At 31.4% G+C, this 22,999-nt stretch overlaps 6 protein-coding genes across 7 annotated transcripts in view; 2 read left to right on the plus strand and 4 right to left on the minus strand.

Annotated features, from left to right (window-relative positions):
• The window catches only part of LOC119830399 (b(0,+)-type amino acid transporter 1-like), a 20,851-nt gene extending 19,923 nt beyond the window's left edge, over window positions 1-928 (minus strand). The window contains exon 1 of the mRNA XM_038353403.1: window positions 775-928. Coding sequence (XP_038209331.1) covers window positions 775-814 — 40 coding nt within the window. The 5' untranslated portion in view covers window positions 815-928. The remainder of the gene's footprint in view (window positions 1-774) is intronic.
• Window positions 929-3,858: 2,930 nt separating this feature from the next.
• LOC119830075 (ras-related protein Rab-7a) lies at window positions 3,859-5,615 on the minus strand. The gene has a single exon (XM_038352918.1). The coding sequence runs from the start codon at window positions 5,494-5,496 to the stop codon at window positions 4,870-4,872; it is 627 nt and encodes a 208-aa protein (XP_038208846.1). The 5' UTR covers window positions 5,497-5,615; the 3' UTR covers window positions 3,859-4,869.
• A 241-nt stretch (window positions 5,616-5,856) lies between these two features.
• On the plus strand, window positions 5,857-13,115 carry LOC119830076 (serine/threonine-protein kinase GA29083). Its single transcript, XM_038352919.1, has 14 exons — window positions 5,857-6,045; window positions 6,133-6,351; window positions 6,551-6,650; window positions 6,744-6,938; window positions 7,761-7,874; window positions 8,078-8,265; window positions 8,602-8,688; window positions 9,064-9,218; window positions 9,517-9,635; window positions 9,864-9,963; window positions 10,316-10,461; window positions 10,683-10,832; window positions 11,060-11,302; window positions 11,753-13,115. Exons 2-14 carry the CDS (start codon window positions 6,134-6,136, stop codon window positions 11,807-11,809), a joined length of 1,872 nt encoding a protein of 623 aa, XP_038208847.1. The 5' UTR covers window positions 5,857-6,045; window position 6,133; the 3' UTR covers window positions 11,810-13,115.
• A 123-nt stretch (window positions 13,116-13,238) lies between these two features.
• LOC119830423 (tRNA (adenine(58)-N(1))-methyltransferase non-catalytic subunit TRM6) lies at window positions 13,239-14,885 on the minus strand. Its single transcript, XM_038353448.1, has 2 exons — window positions 13,466-14,885; window positions 13,239-13,364 (listed from the first exon to the last, which is right to left on the minus strand). Exons 1-2 carry the CDS (start codon window positions 14,693-14,695, stop codon window positions 13,284-13,286), a joined length of 1,311 nt encoding a protein of 436 aa, XP_038209376.1. The 5' UTR covers window positions 14,696-14,885; the 3' UTR covers window positions 13,239-13,283.
• Window positions 14,886-15,387: 502 nt separating this feature from the next.
• On the plus strand, window positions 15,388-18,324 carry LOC119829992 (succinate--CoA ligase [GDP-forming] subunit beta, mitochondrial). Of its 2 annotated transcripts, XM_038352789.1 has the most exons (5): window positions 15,388-15,609; window positions 15,696-16,376; window positions 16,461-16,616; window positions 17,365-17,599; window positions 17,958-18,324. In XM_038352789.1, exons 2-5 carry the CDS (start codon window positions 15,702-15,704, stop codon window positions 18,164-18,166), a joined length of 1,275 nt encoding a protein of 424 aa, XP_038208717.1. In that variant the 5' UTR covers window positions 15,388-15,609; window positions 15,696-15,701; the 3' UTR covers window positions 18,167-18,324. The 2 variants fall into 2 exon arrangements, with proteins under 2 accessions (XP_038208717.1, XP_038208716.1); XM_038352788.1 differs by having other exon boundaries at window positions 15,390-16,376.
• Window positions 18,325-18,461: 137 nt separating this feature from the next.
• Window positions 18,462-22,568, minus strand: LOC119829991 (mitochondrial-processing peptidase subunit alpha). The gene is made up of 12 exons (XM_038352787.1): window positions 22,335-22,568; window positions 21,948-22,174; window positions 21,785-21,864; window positions 21,556-21,696; window positions 21,310-21,447; window positions 21,060-21,197; window positions 20,682-20,819; window positions 20,516-20,588; window positions 20,270-20,402; window positions 19,509-19,674; window positions 19,223-19,355; window positions 18,462-18,714 (listed from the first exon to the last, which is right to left on the minus strand). The coding sequence occupies exons 1-12, from the start codon at window positions 22,391-22,393 to the stop codon at window positions 18,533-18,535; spliced, it is 1,608 nt and encodes a 535-aa protein (XP_038208715.1). The 5' UTR covers window positions 22,394-22,568; the 3' UTR covers window positions 18,462-18,532.
• Window positions 22,569-22,999: the final 431 nt, after the last annotated feature.

Raw genomic sequence — 22,999 nt, forward strand, 5'->3', positions numbered from 1 at the left:
AAAGTAATAAATGTTATTTGCAGTTAACAATTTTCTTTTTTCTTTATTACAATATTTATGGCAAGACTAGGTACATGGCAAATTTTTATCGTAATTATCTCGTATAATAAAATTATGGTAATTGTTACAAAGGTTTATATTTTTAAAGATTATTTTCGCCTAAATAGCATATATGGGAGGATACAAAGAAAGATATAATTAATTATTAAGTCAAGATTCAGAACTCTTACGACCTAATGATAAAACCTCACGTGGTGTTCAAGGTCATGAAAAGTACACGGGAATGCATTGTTAGTATACCATTAAAACTGTTTGAGGTAAATTATTTTTGTAACTGATCTGTTGCTGTAGTGCAATTATGGATACTATGTCTACAGTAAATAATTAATTATCAATTTTTTTTTCACACAAAGCTTTTGGAAATTAGACTGGGCTCAGATTGAAACTTATGTTTATACCTATAATTTTCGTATTTTTGTTTATTGCAGTCCTATAACTAGCTTCATTTTGATATGATCTTATAATCTTACGATATTAACGTATTTCATCAGATATGAAATTGAACAGAAATTGATATTAACAGTCTGTATCAAAAAGTTCATTCATTATGGTTTTTAGATTTAGAAATTGGCGAAAAATATTGCATCAGTGTGGAAACGGCATATGACTATTGTGGTAGCTTCACATGCCTAGGCTATGCCAATTATACCACTTTCTGTTAACGAAAAAACGATCTGACCGATAAAATTTTAAAATAAGTAAGACATCACTTACCATTACATGCAATCGCAGGCGGCTGTTCATGGTGATGCATTTCTCGGAGCACCGTGATGCGTGTGAAGGATCGCGCCCTTTCATGTCACAAGCGAGACTGAACGAAACGAATGCCTAGTAGTTGCCTGAAACAACCTAGCTTCCCCGTACCCCCGCCCCGCATGCGCGAGCTGAAAGTAAAGCCCTTGTTCTTCTGAATCACACTGCTTACGTACTAATGAATGACTGCGATGAAATACGAGGTGACGTTCGCGTATGTGTACAGTCTAAACTTTGGTATTTATAGTTTCCACATGACCGATCCGATACTTTTTATTTCGCGATCACTGAAGATGGAACAGCTACCCATCACAAGTCTATTTTCTAGGGACGTATGACGAAGAGACTTTTCGAAATTTGGATTCAGCATGATTGTGATTTTTAAATAAAAGGCTACTATTGGCAATTACTATTCCTGGCATGTAGTAGACAAACACTTATGTAGATATTTTACACAACATAAACACATAGCTTAGATACGTCGATGGATACAGCTTTAGAGAAAGTCTAATGTGGTTGTAGGTAAAGACTAGGTTAAGCATGTAGACTGCAGAACAAAACATTTTGTTACGGTGTGTTAGCTATAATCCTAGATTGTGGGAGTTGAGCACGCTTTGACACGAATCATTCACTCAGATTCATCTCACCGGGAAAGTACCACACGTGAAGGCCGGCGTGAAACGGTAACAAACCAATGTGTTTCGTTCGGTGAGTGGGGGAGCTGGAGGCTCGTTTTATTTTCCCCACTCTTCCTAATATATTCCTGCTTTCCTTTAGCCAATACGTTCCTTATCCCTTAAGCCATAAAAGCGGACAACGCATTTGCAGAGGAACTATCTCTTCGAATATGCGTGAATGTCTCTGCTTGGTGCGGTGGTGATCGCTTACCATCAGGCGAACCCCAGCTGAGATATTATATCTTATCATATAAAAGCCCGCTATAATATAAAAAAAGAATATTTCGGAGACACAATTAGTACTTATTAAGACAGAGATAACAAATCTAAAACCTAAACATGTATGTAACAATATTTTTAATTCGCACGATATAAATGAGACTGACTAGTAACTTTCTTTAAAAATTTTACCACGCTGCTTACGCTGTCTCTACTAGATAATATTATATTATCTGTGACTTTACATATTCTTATATTGAGACTTAGAGTAACTCACAATGTGAATTGGGTCACGTAACACGTCCAAAACAGAGACATAAAGAACAGTCATAATTACTTTCAATTTCTATAATAGGAGGAAAAGAAACAAAAATTCGGTTGTAATGTACTCGTATGTACATACATTGCAATTTATATTACGTAGAGTCGCCTTAATATTTTAACAAATAACATACCATTTGCTTGAAACCTCGTGGTGAACAATTTAAAATTTGTAATCATAATCCCAAAGGGTCCAAACTCCAAATATAACATTAAAATTACGTCTACAATAGTTTAATATAATATATATGAAATAGGTAGGTTTAGGGATCGTTGACGTATCTAATAGCTATTTTAGGATATCAGGGTAGATTTGAGTGTCTTCAAAAAATTCACACGTATTATGCAGGAGAAAAAAAAAATTTTGTGAAAAAATATATTTATTACCGCTCCTATTTTATAACAACGTTTACGAGGCAGAAAATAATTTTAACATATTTAGATTGGTAATAAAAGTGGCATCTATTGGAATCTTCTGAAGTTTTCATAATAAACTAATGCATGCATTAGCGCCATTGGACACTAGATGTCTCTGCGCAAATATGCTTCTTTTACTGAAAAGTGAAAATCAAAATTCACGCTACAATACTCCCCTTGTACTTGTACATATTATTTTATGCCCTAGTCAAAGAAATCTAATTTTCTAATATATGTTATTATTATTATTGTTGTTGTATATATAAAAAAATGTATAATTGTTGTAATTTTAAATTTTTCAGGCGTACCAGCCGTATGTTGAGGTTTTTGTGGTTAGTTACTTTACATCAAGTAGAAACTAGTTACTAGTTACTCCGGTAGATACTCAAGGGGGTTGTGTACCAACCACTAGCTTAGGTTTTTTTACCTACCAATATCAACTTATATTTTATATATAAATTTAAATATGCAAGCAATCAACAACCTATATAATGTAGTGCATACAGATAGTATATTCATTAAGTACTTCTTTGTACACAGCTGCTGTTAGAATTGTCATTAAATCGGCCATTTTGAATTAAAATATTGAAACCAAATAAGTTTTTGTGGTTTACCATCAAGGGTTTCACAATTATTTATATATCTATATTCGGCCGCAATATTGATTACGTACAAGGCTGTTATTCTAACACTCATTACTATGATTGCAAATACTAAATGCAATTTAATAATTTAGATGAATCATACTCTCCAACATGTCAAGGATTTATTTGTCATAGCACTTAGATATATTCAAAAGTGGAGAGAATCCTGATGAGTGTTACCAACCTTAGTACAAAGTTCTGGGTGCATCAACTTTTTTGCCTATGTTTAATTGGATATCTAATATGGCTATGTCATTAAATTAAACATATTTTTTTCTGAAATTGAAACTTTATAAGAATATAATAAGTAATTTCATGCTTGTTATGTTAATAAAGTAAGACATTACATTTCTCATTTCATAATATTTAGAACAGTAAATTTAAACTCAGCTAGTAAATCACCAAGTCTCTACAACTCAAATTCTGGCTTAAATGATTCAAGATATATGTATTATAATTGTCCTGTTATATAACAACTACTTCAAAGTCCATTAACTTTAATAAGATTAGTTCTATATATAACAGAGAATGTATGTATTAAGTTAATATTATAAGGTCTCGGTTAAAATGTACAATAGCATTGTAATACAGTATGAAGAAACACTTTATTACACAAGACATTACTTAACAAAAAAATATAAAAAGATACTTGTGAGTTTTTAAATTTTATTGATATAAAATTAAAAGCAAACATTATTACAGCATATGTCATAATATATCATATCTGCTATAAATAACTAAGTCATATTTATATTCGTTTTTTTTTCTATTTATAACAAACATTTTTCATAAAAAAGCAGCCATGAAATCAAATAATTTTAATCGTAATTTTATATTTTTGCTTTGAACCAAATTATGTTTCCATAACTTTTGATAAATTATAATTATTATATTCCAAAATGAATGTTGACAATCTTAACTAAGGCCATAGCTGTGATGGTGATAATAGCTAATCTACAACACTCAAATCTTTAATGCAAGCTGTACACAAACACTTCTTGCAATGTTATATAATATATACCCTTAATAAATGTTAAATTTATCATTTATGAAAATTACCCTACAGTGCCCATTTTAATATGAATTATAAAAATGCAGAGTAATGTTACCATTACCACTTGATTAACTACTTAATTCTAATTTATAAAATCCAAATATATACAGAAATATTCAGTGTTTAAGATAAACATGACTGTATGTAATTTGCATTTATATTTAAAATGAGTAGGTGCCCATTGGCAGATCTTAAACGAGTATCCAATGCTGTTTTAAAAAATATTTAGTTAAAACCAATTTGTAAGGCTCTTTATAGGCAAATATGATGTTCAATATATCACATTTTTAAGAATATACTACCCATTAAATTATGTATAATTATACCAGGAATGACAATAACAATAACTTACTGGGTTTTAAATACAAAGTGTATACCATTTTTCAGTATAACAATCAAACACAATATAAATGTTATAAATTAATAACAAGATAAAAATTAGTGTCTATATATGTACCAGGGTTGAAGGAAATTTATTCATGAGAAATAAATATGTGACCATGCTAACCACACATCATTTGGAAGTGCAAGATTATGCATAATATATAAGTGCATAAAAAAGAAATAGCCAAATGGAGAATGTTTCATTCACACCTGTACACTTTTACATGATGTTACAAAAATTGAAGTAATAACTGCTTATGATTATAATAATCTATGTATCAGTTTTATATAAAATAGTGGGACACTTATGTATTGCTATAATTGGAAATTTAACAATAGCCTAACAAGCACAGTTATCTCCATCTCTGTTGCGGCCATTGTCATTAGCATTTAATTTGATCTGATCTGGAAACTCATTGTAGAGTTCAGCTTCGGTCTCTTGGGCCAGTGCATTGCGTGCTATGGTTTGGAATGCTAACTCCACATTTACAGCTTCTTTGGCACTGGTTTCAAAATATGGGATATCATTTTTGCTTTGACACCATTGCTGGGCTCGTTTAGCTGAAACAGCACGATTATCCAAATCCACTTTATTACCTAGAATCACAAAGGGAAAGTTTTCCGGATCACGAGGCGACGCCTGTATGAGAAATTCATCTCGCCAACTCTCCAAGGACTTGAACGTGTTCGGAGCCGTTACGTCAAACACTAATACGCAACAATCCGCCCCACGGTAGAACGCCACCCCCAATGATTGGAATCGCTCTTGACCAGCAGTGTCCCAAATTTGCATTGTGACAATTCTATCGTCAACGATTACCTCCTTCGTGAGAAAATCTGCGCCTATTGTAGCCTTGTACTGATTGGAAAATTTCTTGTTGACAAACTGATTCATTAGCGAAGTTTTCCCCACTCCACTGTCACCCAAAATAATTACCTTCAAAAGAACCTTTTTTCTCGAAGACATTTTGCACAAAGAAATTTATTAACAATTAAAAAACAAAATTATTTATCGCTCTTTGTCTGAATGATCCAAACTGTGAAGGTATTTTTGACATTAAACGGAATAGATAAATGCGTCATCTGCATAGTACAAAATATTGCCACATACAAAAGAGTACTCCTTACTATCGAATAATTTCATAATTAGACACTATTTTATTATGCTTTTAAAATAAAAGAAAAATAAATAATTTGAGTTAGACCCATTTAATTCATTAACGGAGTTTATGTATTTATGATTGAGCTAAAGGATATTTTTCGTTTGGTTTTATACCTCTGACCCTATGTTTATAACATCTGTTTCCATTTCTTATTTCTAATTTTTATCTGTGAAATGTACTGATTTCCGTAGATTTCCGTGTTTCTTGAAATCCTATATTGTTTCATTTTATTTAGTTTTTTAAAAGTGATTTTCATATTACTTTCGAAGAAATGCGATATTGATTGGTTTAAAAATATGTTTTAGAATTTGAAAGTAAAACATAAATTAGTTACAAAAAAGTAAAGGAAAGAGGTGAGGTCAACCCGAATAATTGTGAATCGTGTTAAATCGTCCGTTAGCAAAATTATTACTCAGACTTTTTTGTCGCTAATGTTGCAGGATGGAAAATAATTTAAGTCGGAGTGGTAGCCGCTCGAGTTCAGTATGTGAACTCGAAAAGGACCTTAGTGATATGGAAATTATGAAAACTAGGACGAACCGAAGGAATGTAATTCTTCGAACACCACTAGCACGAAAAGCGAAAAGAATAAGATTTTTTCGAAATGGTGACAAATTTTATTCCGGAGTTATAATTCCAGTCTTGCCAGAAAGATACAGGTTATATGGTTATTTAAATAAAACATGAAATCAATTTTTATGATAAACTTTCACTTTTCATCAATGGATTGCCATCCCCAATTGCAAACATACCTTATGAAATCAACTGTGGAACATACAAAGTTTATTTGCGTTATAATAGATGTTTTAGGACTCAACATATAAACATACTGAATAAAACAATTTCAATTTGTTACAGATCCTTTGATAGTTTAACTGCAGATTTGACTAGAGTTTTAGTTGACAATGTGACACTACCTAGTGGAGTCCGAACAATATATTCACTTGAAGGTAGAAAAGTAAGTTTTAAAAAGTGCTGAAAACAGAAAATAAATCATATTTTATTTTCTGTGCTGTTCACAAATTGTTACTTTATATAAATTTCATTTTAGATAGGAAAACTAGATGATTTAGAAGATGGACAATCATATGTTTGTAGTGGGTTTGGTGAACCATTCAAGCGTTTGGACTATGAGGCTAGTGCTGTGACTCCACAATCATTTAGATTGAGTGGCCCAGAGTCTCTGAGTGATAGTGCAAGCCCATCTCCGGCCAGGGCAAACAATAGATTGTCCCGATATTTACAGGTAAATAACTTATCATGTTTTGGTACTAAATGTAAGCTTTTCAAATGAGGTCATTGACCTAGCTATGTTATCAGCAGGATTAACATTTGAATGAGATATTGTGTTACACTTTTAAAGTTAGCTTTTTGTAATAGAATTTGTTCATAATGCATATATCTTATAAGAAATTTAAAACTCAATTATCTATTAGAAGGAAGGAAAGTTTTCATTTTATCTCAAATCAAACATTTTGGTTCAAAATTTTATTTTATTCTACTATTTTTAAATAGTATTCTTTCAAATGATTTTTCATAGTAACCTTAATGAGACTTATTAGAAAAATATTTGAAATGGATTCATTACTTATAAATATAAGTAATACAATATAGATTTACTTATTAATACTAATTACATGAACATTGTTCACGTGTTGCACATGTGAAAAAAATATAATATACTAAAAAAAATTGTCAATGTTTATGTTTGAATATAAACATTAAGCTTATAAAGGGGAAGAATCGGTATTTTTGTTAGTTTGACCAGTTTTAAAAATTCTTTCACCATTGGAAAGCTGCAATTACACTGAATGACATAAGCTATATATGTACCACCGGCGGTGTATGGGGGAACAGCTAGTGTTTAATAAATAACACCCACATTTATATAATTAAAACTAAATGGATATTTATTAATATTAAATTGTTAGTAACATTAAATTAAATGTTCTTCACAAAAGTTTGTAGTTACAAACCAAATTTTACTTTAAACCCTAACTAACTCTTTCTATTACTATTTATAAAAACTATTACCTACCGAAATACTCAATTAATACATGTGTTTTAGACAAATGGTAGCAGTACCACTGGCAATGGATCACCTAGAGTAAGCCCTGCAGGTGATAATGTAGTCCGGCCACGCATAGTTACAATTATTAGGAATGGGGTCAAACCCCGCAAGGTAATTCAAAATTTTATCATTTATATAATAATATAGTAATAATATTTTTATTTATTTCCTCAAACTTACAACTACAGTTACAAAAAAAATCAAATAAGAAATAAATAGAGAGGACTGGTGTCTGCTATAGCTATGGCAATATAGCCTTAGGCAATAATGAACATGTAACTGTTTAGAACTTATTTTTGTGATTTTATCTGTAGGTATGCAGACTGCTATTGAATAAACGCAATAGTCCAACTCTGGAACATGCCTTAGCTGCTATTACTGAGTGCATTAAACTTGACACGGGCTGTGTACGCAAAGTGTTTACACAGTCTGGTTCCCCTGTCACTGCATTACATCAATTCTTTGAAGAGGAAGATGTGTTCTTTGCTTACGGAAATGAGAGGTAAATCACATTATCCACTTTAGGTATATAGGCCATATCACAGCATGTCCTGTCATATGTCAAACTTTTTGATACTTAGACATGCCTATTTGTCTGCTATACTTTTTTTACACAAAAAAAAGAAATTGGATTGGTATTAAATACCTTAAATATTAACTGTTGTATTTTTTACTAAACTTTAATGTATTTTCAGAAGGTTATTCAATATTTAAATAATTATTATAATTATTTAATTATTTAAAGTATAACAAGGATCCTTATAAAATAAACAGCGAAATAATCCAGTCTTTTATTTTTGTTATTCCAAATCAAACACAATGAACTTACTTTTAACAGGGTTAACCAAGAGGATTTTGAATTAGAGTTTGAGGAAAGCAAAGCTGTCCTACAGTGTAGAAAAACACCAATCACAAGAAATTCAAGGTAAATTTGTCGAATTAAAAAAAAAACACAAATGAGTTGATTACTTTATGCATTCATTTAAAAAGTTAAGTGCATCTTTTAAACAATTTGAAAAATTCAAATACACTGTTGCATTTATGTACGCCATTGTAAAAAAAGTATATAAAAGTTCTTTTGCAGAAAATGTGAAGTAATTCCAACAGTGTCATAATTATATTTGCCTAGCCATTATTTTCCTGAGAAATAATGAATATGCTTTGTTTTTATTTCGTTATAATGATACGATATTATGAATAGAATATACATTATACATATAAACTTCTTCTAAATGAATTTGAAGTTTCCCACATATGCAATAACTCATATAAATACATCTTTAACTGTGACCTTTCATAGATCGGGACCTAAACCTCGAATGCCGGTTAAAGCTGGTGGAGCGGCTCGTAAAGAGAATGAAGCGAGTGGTGCGGCCGGAGACAACGAGCAATCACCGCTCGCTAATCTTCTACCACAACCTCTACGTCTTAAGTACAATGTGGGCAAAATTATAGGTTAGCTTCCTTTTAACTATTTGAGTTAATATAGACATAATTTACCGAGTAAAATAATTTTTGGTGAAATTCATTTTATTTATCAATTCTTGGTAATTTTGTATATGCAATTGGTGAAGAGTTGAAATTGACACTATGAAATGCTTTTGTTTTTTATATAATAAATAAATATTATTTATTTGAATTTATTGAAAAATTAAAAGTCAATTAATAATTAATATAAGCAGTTTATATATCATATATAATAAAAATCTTCTTGAATTGTGAATATTAACACAAATTTTCCTATGGAACACAGGTGATGGCAACTTTGCAGTTGTGAGAATATGTACAGACAAGACCTCAGGCAAAGAGTATGCTTTGAAAGTGATTGATAAAGCCAAGTGTAAAGGAAAAGAACACTATGTAGAGGCTGAGGTAAAGCCTTTTTTCTATAGCTTTTTAATATTAAATATTTGTCTTCCCTAATCTTTCTAATAATACTCATAAAATAGGTATATAATTTTGTATATATCATTGCAAGCTTAAAATTGTGAGTTTGTATGTAGCAACTATTGAGTGAAAGTTGTATTATACATAATATTATTCAGAATATATTAGTATTTATACTAAAAGTTAAAATATTTGTCTATTTATATTATATAGGTAAGAGTAATGAGAAAACTCTGTCATCCACGCATTGTGTCGCTTATTGAAGAACAGGATAGTCCTGAATGGCTTTTCCTTGTAATGGAATTAGTCAGTGGTATGTATTATCAGTTATTATACATTAATAATTTGTTGTAAATGTTTCATGATACATTTCTGTAAACGATAACAATTTCAACCATTCATAATTTCATGATGGAAAGTTACGATTTCAATACATTGAAATCTACTAATAACTAACTGTGACTAAGTTAAATCACAGAAATTTTAAATGTAAGAACTTTGTGGTTAAAAAATATTTATCATATGATTATATGTAAAACAAAAATTAAATCTTATCAAATTACTGTTATGAAATAATAATAATAAAATAAAATTATATTCTTAAATTTTAAATGAATATTCCCTAATCATAACATATTAACATAGCACATGATTTGTATTTTTAGGAGGAGACTTATTCGATAGTATCGCAGCTGCTTCTAAATTTTCCGAACCGCAAGCGCGTTTGCTAATTGGTCACTTAACATCCGCTATTGCATATCTACACTCGCTTTCCATTGTTCATCGAGACATCAAACCCGAAAACCTTCTGGTAAGACATTAATTTCTCACGGTCTTATCATTTATTAACACTCACTGCTATGTATATTATGCTGTAAATATCAACCAGACAAAAATCGTCATAACTAAACAATGACGCAAATGTTATTTAATGTTTCAAAAATTGCTTTCATTATTTTCCTTTTTTTTTCTTGTATCACTAAATTGAATCACATAATTTTGTTTATAATACTCGATATTTTCCTTGTACAGGTGGAAGTGGGACCAGATGGCAGCATACGGGGGTTGAAGTTGGCTGATTTCGGCCTGGCCGTCGAAGTGTGGCGACCTCTACACGCGGTCTGCGGCACCCCTACTTATGTCGCACCTGAGATCTTACTTGAGACTGGATATGGTCTTAAAGTGGGTTATATCTAGATTATTACTATAACCTTTTGCATCTTAACATCACTCATTATTTTTTCCTAATAATACATATGTTCTAATACAAATTTATGACACTGATGATGATCTGAAATGTAATATGTAATGTTAATCATTATAAAACTGCAAAGTCCGCAATTAAATTATCTCCCTTATCAATACACCACAACACATTCATTTATATAAAATGCAATATCGCCCGGCAGATCGACGTGTGGGCGGCGGGCGTGATCCTGTACATCCTGCTGTGCGGGTTCCCGCCGTTCTCGTCCCCGGACGGCGACCAGGAGAAGCTGTTCGACGCGATCCTGTCGGCGCGGCTCGAGTTCCCCGCGCCGCACTGGGAGCGCGTGTCGGCCGGCGCCATCGACCTCGTCGCCAACATGCTGCGCCCGCAGCCCGAGCTGCGCTTTGCCGCGGAGGACGTGCTCGACCACGCGTGGATGTCGGTGAGTCACGCACGGTGAACATAGTGCACTGACATATTTTGGTTCAGAATCAGCTATGCCGTGCGGATGCTAAGCAAGTTTTAATAGATAGCCGTGCCAGGTGTAGTCAAAAAACGTTCAGTGGTTTTTATGATTCAGATACATATCATATATCCATAAATTCTAACACACTTGCGTTTATAATATTATCAGTATTGGGACTGGTAGAATAGGATAAAAATTTATCGACTCAGTCTGGGGCTAGTGATTTTGACAATGCGCAATGAGACAAAGTGCTCCATGTTAAATTACTATAATATCAGAACATATAATGAAAACCATATTATATAGTATTTTGTTAGTGTCTGTATATGGAGTGCATTCTTTCATTCTGTACACCCGAAATTAATCTATTTGTCTATGTGTAATCAAAAGTAAGTATAATGATATTCATATCAATATTGTTTTCAGGATGACTATGATGAAATGTGTGACTTTCGCTCTTGGTACGATGAGGATTCTTCATAGCTATACGACGTCCACGCTAAATCGTGAATGCGGCTATATGACGGCTTAAATCAAACACACGCGATTTTTGCTAAGGTTTAGTGCCGCGCTCTTATTTCTGCATGCCTTGTCATATACTATAAACACCAAATACCAAAGTTATTCCGTAATATACTGAAAAAGGGACAATGATGCTGCATGCATGTGTTCAATTTTTAATAAAAGCGTTTCGATCCATTTTTAATGCGGCAGCGTCGTTATGATCAATTCGATTTTTATATTCAGTGTTTCTCCTATTGATACAATTGTTAAGTGATCATCAAATGAACTTCTTTTTTTTATTTATTTTTCTTAATGTAATATCTTTCCATAGTTAGTATTTATGTGGCTGTAAAACCAGTTTCTTTAGTATTATTTAGTTTTATATTTATGAATGAATCAGATGATAGGTAATGCATTTAAGTGATCTATTATTGAATATTCATATTAGATTTGTTTGATGTTTGTTTCTAAAATTGAGAGTCGTAGAAAGCTTTTTTTTATAAATTGACGTTAATCTAAGCCTGAAGACTGTTGAATATGCGCGGAATTATTGTAAAATCTTTCACCTGCATAAAGACAAAGCTGATCCTAGTTGCTTTTTGTCATTGTCTTCATTGGTCAATCTTTATTTTGCAAAAATTCTCATCTTAAAATAGGTTTAAAGAATGTATTTTATATTTTGTGTCTGTAATAAAATATAGTAATATATGTTCTTATTATGAATAAACACCTCTTAAATTTATTTATTGCACATGCTTATTAGTTGAAAGTATTGTACAATTATTGCTAGGCAAAACAGGTACAATTAATATTTGTGTTGAGAAGAAATACACATTCCTCATAGCTTTCCATAGTATTACACATCTGCCTCTTTTTGAATGCTCAAAAATATCGAAAGTGCAACAGGGATTGTACTTGTGCCAAATGATATCATCTTCAAAATTATTGGTCATCTCGATTTCTCATTTTTATTATTCTAGTGTGATTGTCAAATTAATTTCAATTAATATAAACACGTGAGATGGCTTTCCAAAATATGTACATTTTAATGACATTCCCATTTATAACCTTAATGGTTAGATTGTCAAAATGTGTGGACAATAAAGTCTTAATGGCGACGATAGACATCCCTCAATATTTTTAGACCCTCATTTGCAATAATATATATACATTTAATGTGATATACAACATAAAACATATATAAATGTACTGTATGATTACTTTCATTGTCATATTGTCACTCATTGAAATTTATTTGCTTATTAATAAATTATTTATTAAAATATCTAGTTATTTCATTTTATAAAAAAAAATGAGTGCCCAGTCCACACACTACTACTGCTTTATGTTCTATTGAATACAAATAAAACTTTAAATTGCAAGTTAAATTGTGAAATAAAAATGTTGTAATACAATTTTGTACACATATATTCAATATTATGATAAGAATATATCACTTAAGTATATAACCTGATAAAAGAAAACCACTTGATCCATTCATTGTAACCTCTGGATGAGTTCTTTCCGACAGAACCTGAAATATTAGAAATGTAAAGTTTCAATAAACAATTAATTGCATAAAAATGTGTACATCTTGAAATTTGCATAATATGATATGGAAAATAAAAAACAAACCTGATAATTTCTCATCCAATTACAGGTTAGCTTTAAAGCTGCAACATTACTTTGTGATTTAAGGAACACATACAAATTTTGTAATGGTTCTACAACATTATAATAAATAACAAATGGTCTGCCAGGTTTTACAAACTTTGACAATTCTAAAAATATATTTTGTGGATCTTCTTTACATGCTATAACCAGTGAGTCCATTTTATTTGATAAAACTTTTGAAGCTTCTATATTATCAAAGTGCCACTTAGGTTTTTTTGGCTCTGGTAAATTATTGTCATTGTTTCCACCCGTTTCTGTCTCTGTACTTTCATTTTCAGAAGTTTTTGGGATTTTTGCATTATGCTGCACAATTTCTTCACCTTTTCTTTTCAAATTTGTTGCATTTTCAGAAACATCTTCAAGAACCTTCTCTGTGTTTGTATCACATCCTTGATAATATTGTCTTAGAGCAGAGTAAACATTTACAGATATGCATTTATTGTAGTGGTTTGTAGCAAAATTCATTGCTAACAGTGCTTGTTTTTGAGACATATTTCCAGGATGCATATGAATCAGACTTCCAGTACATTTTTCTCCCATACCACTTAGTAAAGCAGCCGCTACAAGACCATTTGATCCTGAATCATAAAGCAAATGATTTCCTTCACAATTTATATTTGCCAGTGTTATAATTTGTGATAGAGTATCAATACGAATGCCCTGTACCTTTGTTGGTTCTAGTTTATATAAAATTTCAGAAATCACTCTCAAATTTGGCTTTAATATTTGAATGTACTCAAAATATTTCTTTTCTTTCTTTTTTAAGTATTTATCTTGGGAGAATTCAGTTTTATTGTGAAATGTATTGGAATTAGTTATCAAAGTTTCGACTATATCAGATGCCTTTGATGCATCGCTTTTCAAGTCATAAATCTCATCTGCTGTTAATTTTTGTGAACGCCCATCGTCGTAAATATTCCTATTATCAGTGCCAGAAGATTTAATGCCAATTTCGTCTCTTAGATTCAGGGTTTCTTTAACTAATTCTAATTCATATTCCCGGCTTCTTTTTGTACCCTTTGATATCATTTTAAAAAATGAAAAATACTCACATCCTTCTATACCACTTAAATTAACAGAATCTTTTCCAATATTTAAGCATGAGTTCGTTTTATTAAACTTGTGCAGTTTTTTGTAGTTTTGTTTCTGAATAATGATATATTCACCGACTTTGATGCTATTATTCGTCATGTTCTTACTTAATTACCAGATTATTCAATCGTAATAATTAATAACTTAAGTTACTTGGCACTTGTATTCTTAGCAGAAATACCAACAATTTTTGATTTCAATAAAAGATAACCCCGTATTATTATACTACTCTTTGATGATAACATTAAATTTATGTGTCAAAAACAGATGGGCCACCGATTGTTTATTTTGAGGTTATTCTAACAGATAATTAATTTTGGATTACAGATACACGAAGACAAATAGCTTTATTTTCTTATTTTTGATAATTATTCTGAACGTATTCATAGTTAATATTTTCTTGTGTTGGATTTTACGCGAGTACTATACATTTATAAATTAAAAACTTTTTAACGGACTTAAAACGCGATTTATTCATTATATTTTTACATATAATATTCTTAATTTACAAACTCCAGATCACATCATTGCACTTTAATGCATTTTTGCCGAATATCTCATGCAAAATCGGAAATACATGTAAACCACAGAGTAAATAACATACTACTGTATACCCCTAGTACTTGCTATACACTATATTATATAGATAAACATGTATAATTAACTATTTCTAATTTTTACAATAGCTATCTCCGTAACAATGGCCAGTAGTATAGAGAAATAAAATTGAGTTGACACAAAGTATGTTAGACCATATAATTACTCTATATATATGTATATACGACACATTCGACAGTTCCGATTTCCGATTATTGACACGATTTTCTATTCTGTAGTAACTAAATCTTAATCTGTGAACCAATCAGAAAAATTTTGCCATCAGCCGTGTGTGATAGAAAGTTCTTCTGTGGTTAATTTTTTAACATTTATTTCATAATTGTTGAGGAATTTAAAAATTATTATAAAACTAAATTAAATAAATCAGACACTATAACATTATAGTGACACTTTAAGTTAGTTAACTTTTTGTTTTCGATACATAAATTTTAAGTTAAATATTTAATTTTCTACATTTCAAAGTGTAATATTCTGATCAAAGATCACTATGGCCGCCTTAAAGAACGCTCAAAGCATCAGGACATTAAATATTTTATTAAGAAGAAATTTACCCCAAATAAGTTGCACAAGAAATTTAAATCTTCAAGAATATCACAGCAAAGACTTGTTAAGAAAACATCAAGTATCTATACAGAATTTCCGCTTGTTAGATTCCAATTTGGATCCGAAATCTTTATCGGATTTTAAAGCAAATGAATATGTTGTAAAGGCACAAATTCTAGCAGGTGGTCGTGGAAAAGGGCACTTCGATAATGGATTCAAAGGTGGTGTTCATTTGACTAAAGATCCCAATGAAATAATGGACCTAGCAAAGAATATGATAGGTCATAAACTAATAACTAAACAAACTCCTAAAGATGGCATATTAGTAGATAAAGTAATGGTAGCTGAAAGTGTAAATATTAAAAGAGAGACTTATTTAAGTATTATTATGGAAAGAAGTTACAATGGTGCTGCCTTAGTTGCTTCTCCTGCTGGAGGAATGGATATTGAAACTGTTGCTGAAAAAACTCCACATTTATTGAAAACATTACCAATCGATATTCATCAAGGAGTAACTGACAAAATGGCCACAGAAATTGCTGAATTCTTAGAATTTAAAGGTGCAATGGCAAAAAAATGTGCAGAAGAAATAAAAAAATTATGGGAGCTATTTTTAAGTGTAATGTCTTTTTCTTATATTTAGTAAATATTGCTCTAGTTTATGCCTCAAAAATATTAAATAATGAGTGATAAACATTTTCAGGTAGATGCAACACAGTTAGAAATTAACCCTCTTGTAGAGACTGATGATGGCCGTGTAGTTGCAGTTGATGCTAAAATAAATTTTGATGACAATGCTCAATTTAGGCAGAAAGACATTTTTGCTCTGGATGATGTATCGGGTGTTGATCCAAGAGAAGTAAGTATGAAAGTAACATAATCAAATTTGTATTTTGTTGTGTGAACTTAGAAGTAATAAAAAAATAGAATAAAACCCATCCCGATGCAGTTATATAATGCAAAAAATTTTGAAAGGTTTTTTTTCTTATGTAATATCTCATTTTTTTATCATAGGTGTTATCATTCATAGGTTGTATGATAACTATAAATAAATAAGTGATAACAATGAATCCAAGGGTATCACTAAATTTATAAACAATAATATTATATAATTTTTTTCCACATCATGTAAATATAAGAGTTATGATAATAGCTGAGCCATGCACATTTGAAGCTGCATTTACTCATTCATGTCGCCATGTCTCTCCTGCAATTCAACCAAAATGTTGATACGAGTTATGCATGACGTCACAAAGCACTTCACACCATGTAAATTTATTTGACTGAAAAATCACTCTTAACGCAAATTCCAAGGCAAATAGCAAGTCTACTTTAAATATGCTTGTTTGTTATTTGTATCCATGATAATCACCTTGCTACGAATGTGTAAATGCACCATAATAAATTGAAGGTTTATCCATAATTCTTCATTCAAAAAGATGGATGGATGATTTTTAGTTTTCATCGGAAAATTGAATATAATCCATAATGATTATAACACCTAGTTGTTATGTCTCTGTAACAAATGTGAAATACTCAAAGCACACTTTTATTTTACAAATAGTTCAATCATTTGTATCTAGAAGATTTTCTTTTGATTCACACAGAGAGAAGCATCAGCATTGAACTTGACCTATATTGATATGGATGGAAGTATTGGTTGCATGGTTAATGGAGCTGGCTTGGCTATGGCTACAATGGACCTTATCATGCTAAGTGGAGGAAGACCGGCAAATTTCTTAGACCTTGGAGGTGGCGTAGGCCAATCACAGGTTTCAGCCGCATTAAGAATATTGGAATCAGATCCGAAAGTGAAGGCAATATTTGTCAATGTATTTGCTGGTGTGTAGCAATTTATACTATACAATATAATATACTTTATTAATACTATAGTTAAAAAATTTTAATTCAACAAGAAAACGTGGGTAAATCATGAACTAGCTGTCTTTAAATTTTCAATTAGGGGAATTTTCTTACCCTTCTTGCGAAATGTATATATATGAAAGTACTATGGAGTCAGGTATGTGGTAGTAGCTACCTCTGCCTAATGAGAATATTAAAAACCTTTAAAAACTTTCGTTATTATTAAATGCTTTTTTGTTTTAAATCATATTTTAGTTCAAATTAAATCTAGTTTCAAGGTAGAATTTAAAATATTGTAATGTAAGTTTCTAACATGTATACCATAATTTTGTTACAGGCATTGTAAATTGTGCAACTGTGGCAAATGGAATTGTTGCAGCATGCAAGGAAAATCCACCTAAACACCCTCTTGTTATCAGACTTGAAGGTACTAACTCAGTTCAAGCAAAAACAATTCTTGAACAGTCTGGTCTCAAGTTTCATATAATTAATGATGCAGACGAAGCCGCCAAAGCTGCTGTTAAGTTAGCTGAGGGAAATAATTAGAAAATACATGACAATAGTTGAAGTAAATGATGATTATTTTAATCACTATATATTATGTAAGCACAAAGTTTATATAAGTGTACAAATCCTTTAATTTTATTTGACCGAATTATTTTATGTGCAAGTTATTGTATATTCAAAAACTTTTAAACGAGACTGAGGACATTGTTTTTATTGTTATTTCACATGTTATTAGTTCAATAAAATGTTTTTAAAACACAATCTATTAATGCATATTAAACCATCCAAAACTTCTGTACAAGCAAAAAAAAATTGTATAAATGAAAAGACGGTATAACTTTAAACATTTATTTTTAAATAAAATTCGACAGTTTAACCTAGATAACATTCTATTTTATAATAATACTAAACACGGAATAAATTAAGTCTTCGTCCCTGGGGAGATGTATCGCTTTTACCGAGAGTCATGTTAGCTTGGATTTCTTCAAAGGCCGGTAAGTGACTCAACTTCCCTCTTGCAGCGACGGCCGGTCGTTTATTGAGCATACGACGAGCTACTCTTACTATGTCGTCGGCTGTAATTTTTTCTGTAAAATGTGACATGTTTTAGACATTTTTCGTTTGAAAATCTATAAATATAATAAAACAGTACCAGCCAACCAGCCCATCTTTGCTTTTTTTTTTCAAAAAGAGTAATTGCTATGCAAAAAGGATGTTGCACCCAAAATAATTGTCAGTAAATATTTTCTTGTTTATCTGTTTGTATGGGCTTTATTGACGTAAAATCCACAAAACGCTTTTTACAGGACCAAATTATATATAGTGTTTATTATACATTAGATTTAATATGACAAGAAATTCAATCGCGAAAATATAAATAAATAAGGTTAGTAAATCCATTGGATAGGTCTCGAAGAATGAAATGGGTTTCAAAATGAGATTTTGTTAAATATATAGTTGACGAGGTATTTGCATCTAGAATCGTAAAAAAATTGATGTGTTAAAAATAAATTATTTCGCATGATAACGCGCAAATGTTATTTTGAAAGTCTACTAGAATTAGATACCATATTAACTCAAAATTATATTCCATACCTATTTCATTGATGAAGTATGACGGCGGTTTCCTTTTTCCCGTAGCAAGGACTTGACGACCAACGTCCTCGAATACGACGGGTCTAGCTTCGAGATTCATTAGTAACATTGACTGAAGTTGAGTTTTGGCTCTCTATAAAAAAATATTTCTTTTTATACTTTTCACTCGCACTTTACATTAGTGCAACATCCAATGATATCCAATACTATATAAAACAAATGCAATTGTATTTTAATTAAAGCAAATTATATTCTAATTTACTACACATCATGAGCAATATCTTACTCTTAGTTCAGTTTCCCCGACTTTTCCCGCCATGTTGGATAGTTCCCGCGCAATTACAAGTGTGGTATCATAGATACGGTTAGGCGGGGACGCTGAGTGGACGCAGAACAAGCCCGTGTCTCCATAGGCATGATTATATGCTGTTGCATTGAACATCCAGTGATACCTATAACATATTTGTATGTTATAAGGCCGGTTTCAACGTTTGCTTATAATGTCCCTGATGATGATTTGACATTTTGAAGTACATTTTCTAGAGAGTGTTTTATTGATTGACCAACTAGATTTGCGTCTGCACTAGTAAGTATTTGTGATTTTGGGCGAAACCTAACGATAGATAAATGAAGTTGTGAAACTGGCCACTAGTGTCGTATAGTACAAAAGACGAAATACCTTAATTCTTAATATATATATATATATATATATATACTAGCTGCGCCCCGCGGTTTCACCCGCGTAAGTCCGTATCCCGTAGGAATATCGGGATAAAAAATAGATGTTGGCCGATTCTCAGACCTACCCAATATGCTTACCAAATTTCAGAGGAATCGGTCAAGCCGTTTCGGAGGAGTATGGCAACGAAAACTGTGACACGAGAATTTTATATATATAGAAGATATATATTAAAAATTAAAAAAAAAATTAAATTACGTGTTACATTGTTTGTCAAATTATCAATATAATGCAAGAATTATCAATTTCAATCATATTTTTTCTAAATCCAGTAACTACAACAGTGGTTGATATAAAAAGGCATTTACCTATTAAGTACATTTGTATAGAGTCTTGTATACATGCCCTTCCCTGGGCCACCAGCTGAAAAAGAACCTCCTCCGCCCATCATCATATTGAGTACACAAGTAGCTACAAAATCAGGATCGCCATGTGAACAACCTAAAACGAAAAAACAGAGAGATTAACTTTTAAGTGTAGATTAATTACTAGCCACAAATGTAATATTCATTAAATATGAAAGATTTTTATTAGCTGACTATAAAGGTACATACTTTCTATTCCTATAACAACATGAGAAAGTTCTGGTAAGTCTGAACCAGGGTAAAGAGGAATTTCACATTCTTCCTAAAACAAAAAATAGAGATTATTGAAATGATTATGGTCAAAACTCAAACTAGTAAATGTACACATAAAATTCATAATGATTTAATAATTTACCTGTTCTATTCCTCCAGTGTATTGTGCAATTGAGCTATCATTTTGAGGTTTAAATGGAGCATCATCAGAAGAGTGCCATGTTGGTTTTGTATCAACAAAGTATTTTTGAACATATTCAACAAATGGTTCATGATCCACCTGAAATTATTCATTTATCATAGGAATAACTACCCTTATTGGTTTAATGGGAATTATGCAAGTAGTACAGAATAAATAAAATCTTGAAAGTCTGATTACGGAGTAATATTTGACTTTTATTTTGTAAACTAATACATTCAATTTACAAACTTTCTAGAGTTCCTGTGATATTAAATTTGAGCATTCTTAGGCTCCAGGAAAAAATAAAAGTAGAGAAATAATAAAACCTATTCTTCTTACCCCAACAGCAGCAACAACCATCCTTTCAGGTGTGTAGTGATTTTTGAGAAAATTTAATATAACTCCACGATCTATTTTGTTCACATTTTCCCTTGGACATATCTTTGGTAAACCAAGAGTATTTCCTTTATAAGCAGCCTAAAAATTAAAAAAGTTTATTGATGAGCTTTATTTTTTAAGAATTTTCAACTGATAGACTCTTATGTTTAAAATAAATGAGGAAGTAAAATTATATTAGGTATATATTTACCGAATGTATCATGTCCATCAAGATTGTTTCCTGTTCTGGTCTCATTGCAAGAGTTTCCAGTTCGAAGGCGACAGCCTGTCTCGCAGCTTCTATTTCTTCTGTTGTAAGCTGTGGTCTTAAAGTTACTTCTGCCAACACCTATCACAAATTTTAAAATTGAATAAAATTCCATATTTAAATAAAGTTTGAAAGTACAATTCCACATTTTAATAAATGTAACAATCAGAGTATTAGAAAGTATTATACCTGTGTAACAGCTTCCAAACCTCTAGAATCTGCACTAGTAGCATAAACTGTTGTGTCACGGGAGCCTTGGCAGTCACATATACCACCATGTCTTTCTAGTTCTCTAAGCATCACATCCCTAGTAGGAAATTTATGTGTAGCCTTTAACCAAAAACATTTCATCTATATTGTGTGTATTCATATACACAATATCTTATAGTCATTGTGAAGTAGATTTAAGAATACTTACTCCAAAACTCAACTTTTCAAGAAAATGACAAATTCCATTTGGATATGCTACTTCATATCTTGGCCCAGAATCAATAACAACTGAAAAAGATAATAACAATACTTACATAGACAAAGAAAGCTTTAGGAAAATAAACTAATATTTTTAATAAAAATAAATATACCTCCAGCAGTGCAGAATTGCCCAAATTTCTTTTCTGATGCAATTCTTAATCCATTGCTAAGAGTTGTAACTTCGGTCAAAGTGTCTTCTGTTTTTGCTGTGGTATAGATTACTGGAGGGAGATTTGGCATAGGTTCAGACAATGGTGGGAGTGGTGTTACAATACCTTTCGGTAAAGGTCTATCTCCTTGACTAAAGTTTCGTACACCAAATCGTAAGGAACTAGCTCTGCAAATGAAAACAATTTGATTTCAAAAATTCTGACAGAGGTTTAATTACTTACACGGCATCACTATTTGAATGATTAAAATTATAAAAATAAAGATTCCGGTTTAAAAGTGCTAATTAAAATTACATTATAATAATCTTGTCATGTGCAACTACATACCCAGATTTCATAGAACACAACCTAGAAATTAATACTTTTATATCTGTTATGTGCGACATTTTCCGTATAAAATTGTCGGGTTATTATGTATTTCGAGACTAATTAACGATTAAAAGCAAACTTTTAAGGATAAGCTACAGTAGTTTACTGTGTACAACATGAAAATTTTTTAAATTTTTGGTTGTAATAATCTTAATAAAATGCATCAACCCAAATGTACGACAAAAACTGACATTTCATGATTTGACAGTTGAATCTAGTAAATTGACATTAAATACCACAGAAAAACGCTTCTTTCAAACCATAGGGTACTAATTATTTTGTATGCCCCGCGCCTGATAATTTTTAGTTTCTCAATAGAAAAACATGCTGTCGATGTTTCTGGTGCTTCATGCTTTATGCTTCGATAGTATTCTATCGATATCCCAGTTTTATACCGATATCGATAGAATACTATCGATATCCCAATTAATTCAAGAAAAATTTCAAGATGCGAGAAGGAGAAAATCTACCATCATCATCAGCCGTGTTCCCACTGCTGGGATACAGGCCTCGTATGATGGTCTACCACGCTGGTCAAGTGCGGGTTAAAGTGAAGTCCCGTGTCCCCTAGTGGGGTATGGGGCAGATGCTGTACATCTGTTTCACTGATCGATATTCTTTAC

The sequence above is a fragment of the Zerene cesonia genome, chromosome 11, assembly GCF_012273895.1.
Source record: "Zerene cesonia ecotype Mississippi chromosome 11, Zerene_cesonia_1.1, whole genome shotgun sequence".
Classification (NCBI taxonomy): domain Eukaryota; kingdom Metazoa; phylum Arthropoda; class Insecta; order Lepidoptera; family Pieridae; genus Zerene; species Zerene cesonia.

Excerpts from the sequence above, each read along its gene's own strand:
- LOC119829992 (XM_038352789.1), top strand. The coding sequence starts at position 15,702 with ATGGCCGCCTTAAAGAACGCTCAAAGCATCAGGACATTAAATATTTTA. Across the intron at positions 16,617-17,364 it reads CGGGTGTTGATCCAAGAGAA|AGAGAAGCATCAGCATTGAA; the intron begins GTAAGTATGAAA and ends TGATTCACACAG. Across the intron at positions 17,600-17,957 it reads ATTTGTCAATGTATTTGCTG|GCATTGTAAATTGTGCAACT; the intron begins GTGTGTAGCAAT and ends ATTTTGTTACAG.
- LOC119829991 (XM_038352787.1), bottom strand. The coding sequence starts at position 22,393 with ATGTCGCACATAACAGATATAAAAGTATTAATTTCTAGGTTGTGTTCT. Across the intron at positions 20,403-20,515 it reads TGTTGTTATAGGAATAGAAA|GTTGTTCACATGGCGATCCT; the intron begins GTATGTACCTTT and ends TTTTCGTTTTAG. Across the intron at positions 18,715-19,222 it reads ATACTTCATCAATGAAATAG|AAAAAATTACAGCCGACGAC; the intron begins GTATGGAATATA and ends CACATTTTACAG.
- LOC119830423 (XM_038353448.1), bottom strand. The coding sequence starts at position 14,695 with ATGACGAATAATAGCATCAAAGTCGGTGAATATATCATTATTCAGAAA. Across the intron at positions 13,365-13,465 it reads ATTGGATGAGAAATTATCAG|GTTCTGTCGGAAAGAACTCA; the intron begins GTTTGTTTTTTA and ends CTAATATTTCAG.
- LOC119830075 (XM_038352918.1), bottom strand. The coding sequence starts at position 5,496 with ATGTCTTCGAGAAAAAAGGTTCTTTTGAAGGTAATTATTTTGGGTGAC.
- LOC119830076 (XM_038352919.1), top strand. The coding sequence starts at position 6,134 with ATGGAAAATAATTTAAGTCGGAGTGGTAGCCGCTCGAGTTCAGTATGT. Across the intron at positions 6,939-7,760 it reads GATTGTCCCGATATTTACAG|ACAAATGGTAGCAGTACCAC; the intron begins GTAAATAACTTA and ends CATGTGTTTTAG. Across the intron at positions 10,833-11,059 it reads AGACTGGATATGGTCTTAAA|ATCGACGTGTGGGCGGCGGG; the intron begins GTGGGTTATATC and ends ATCGCCCGGCAG.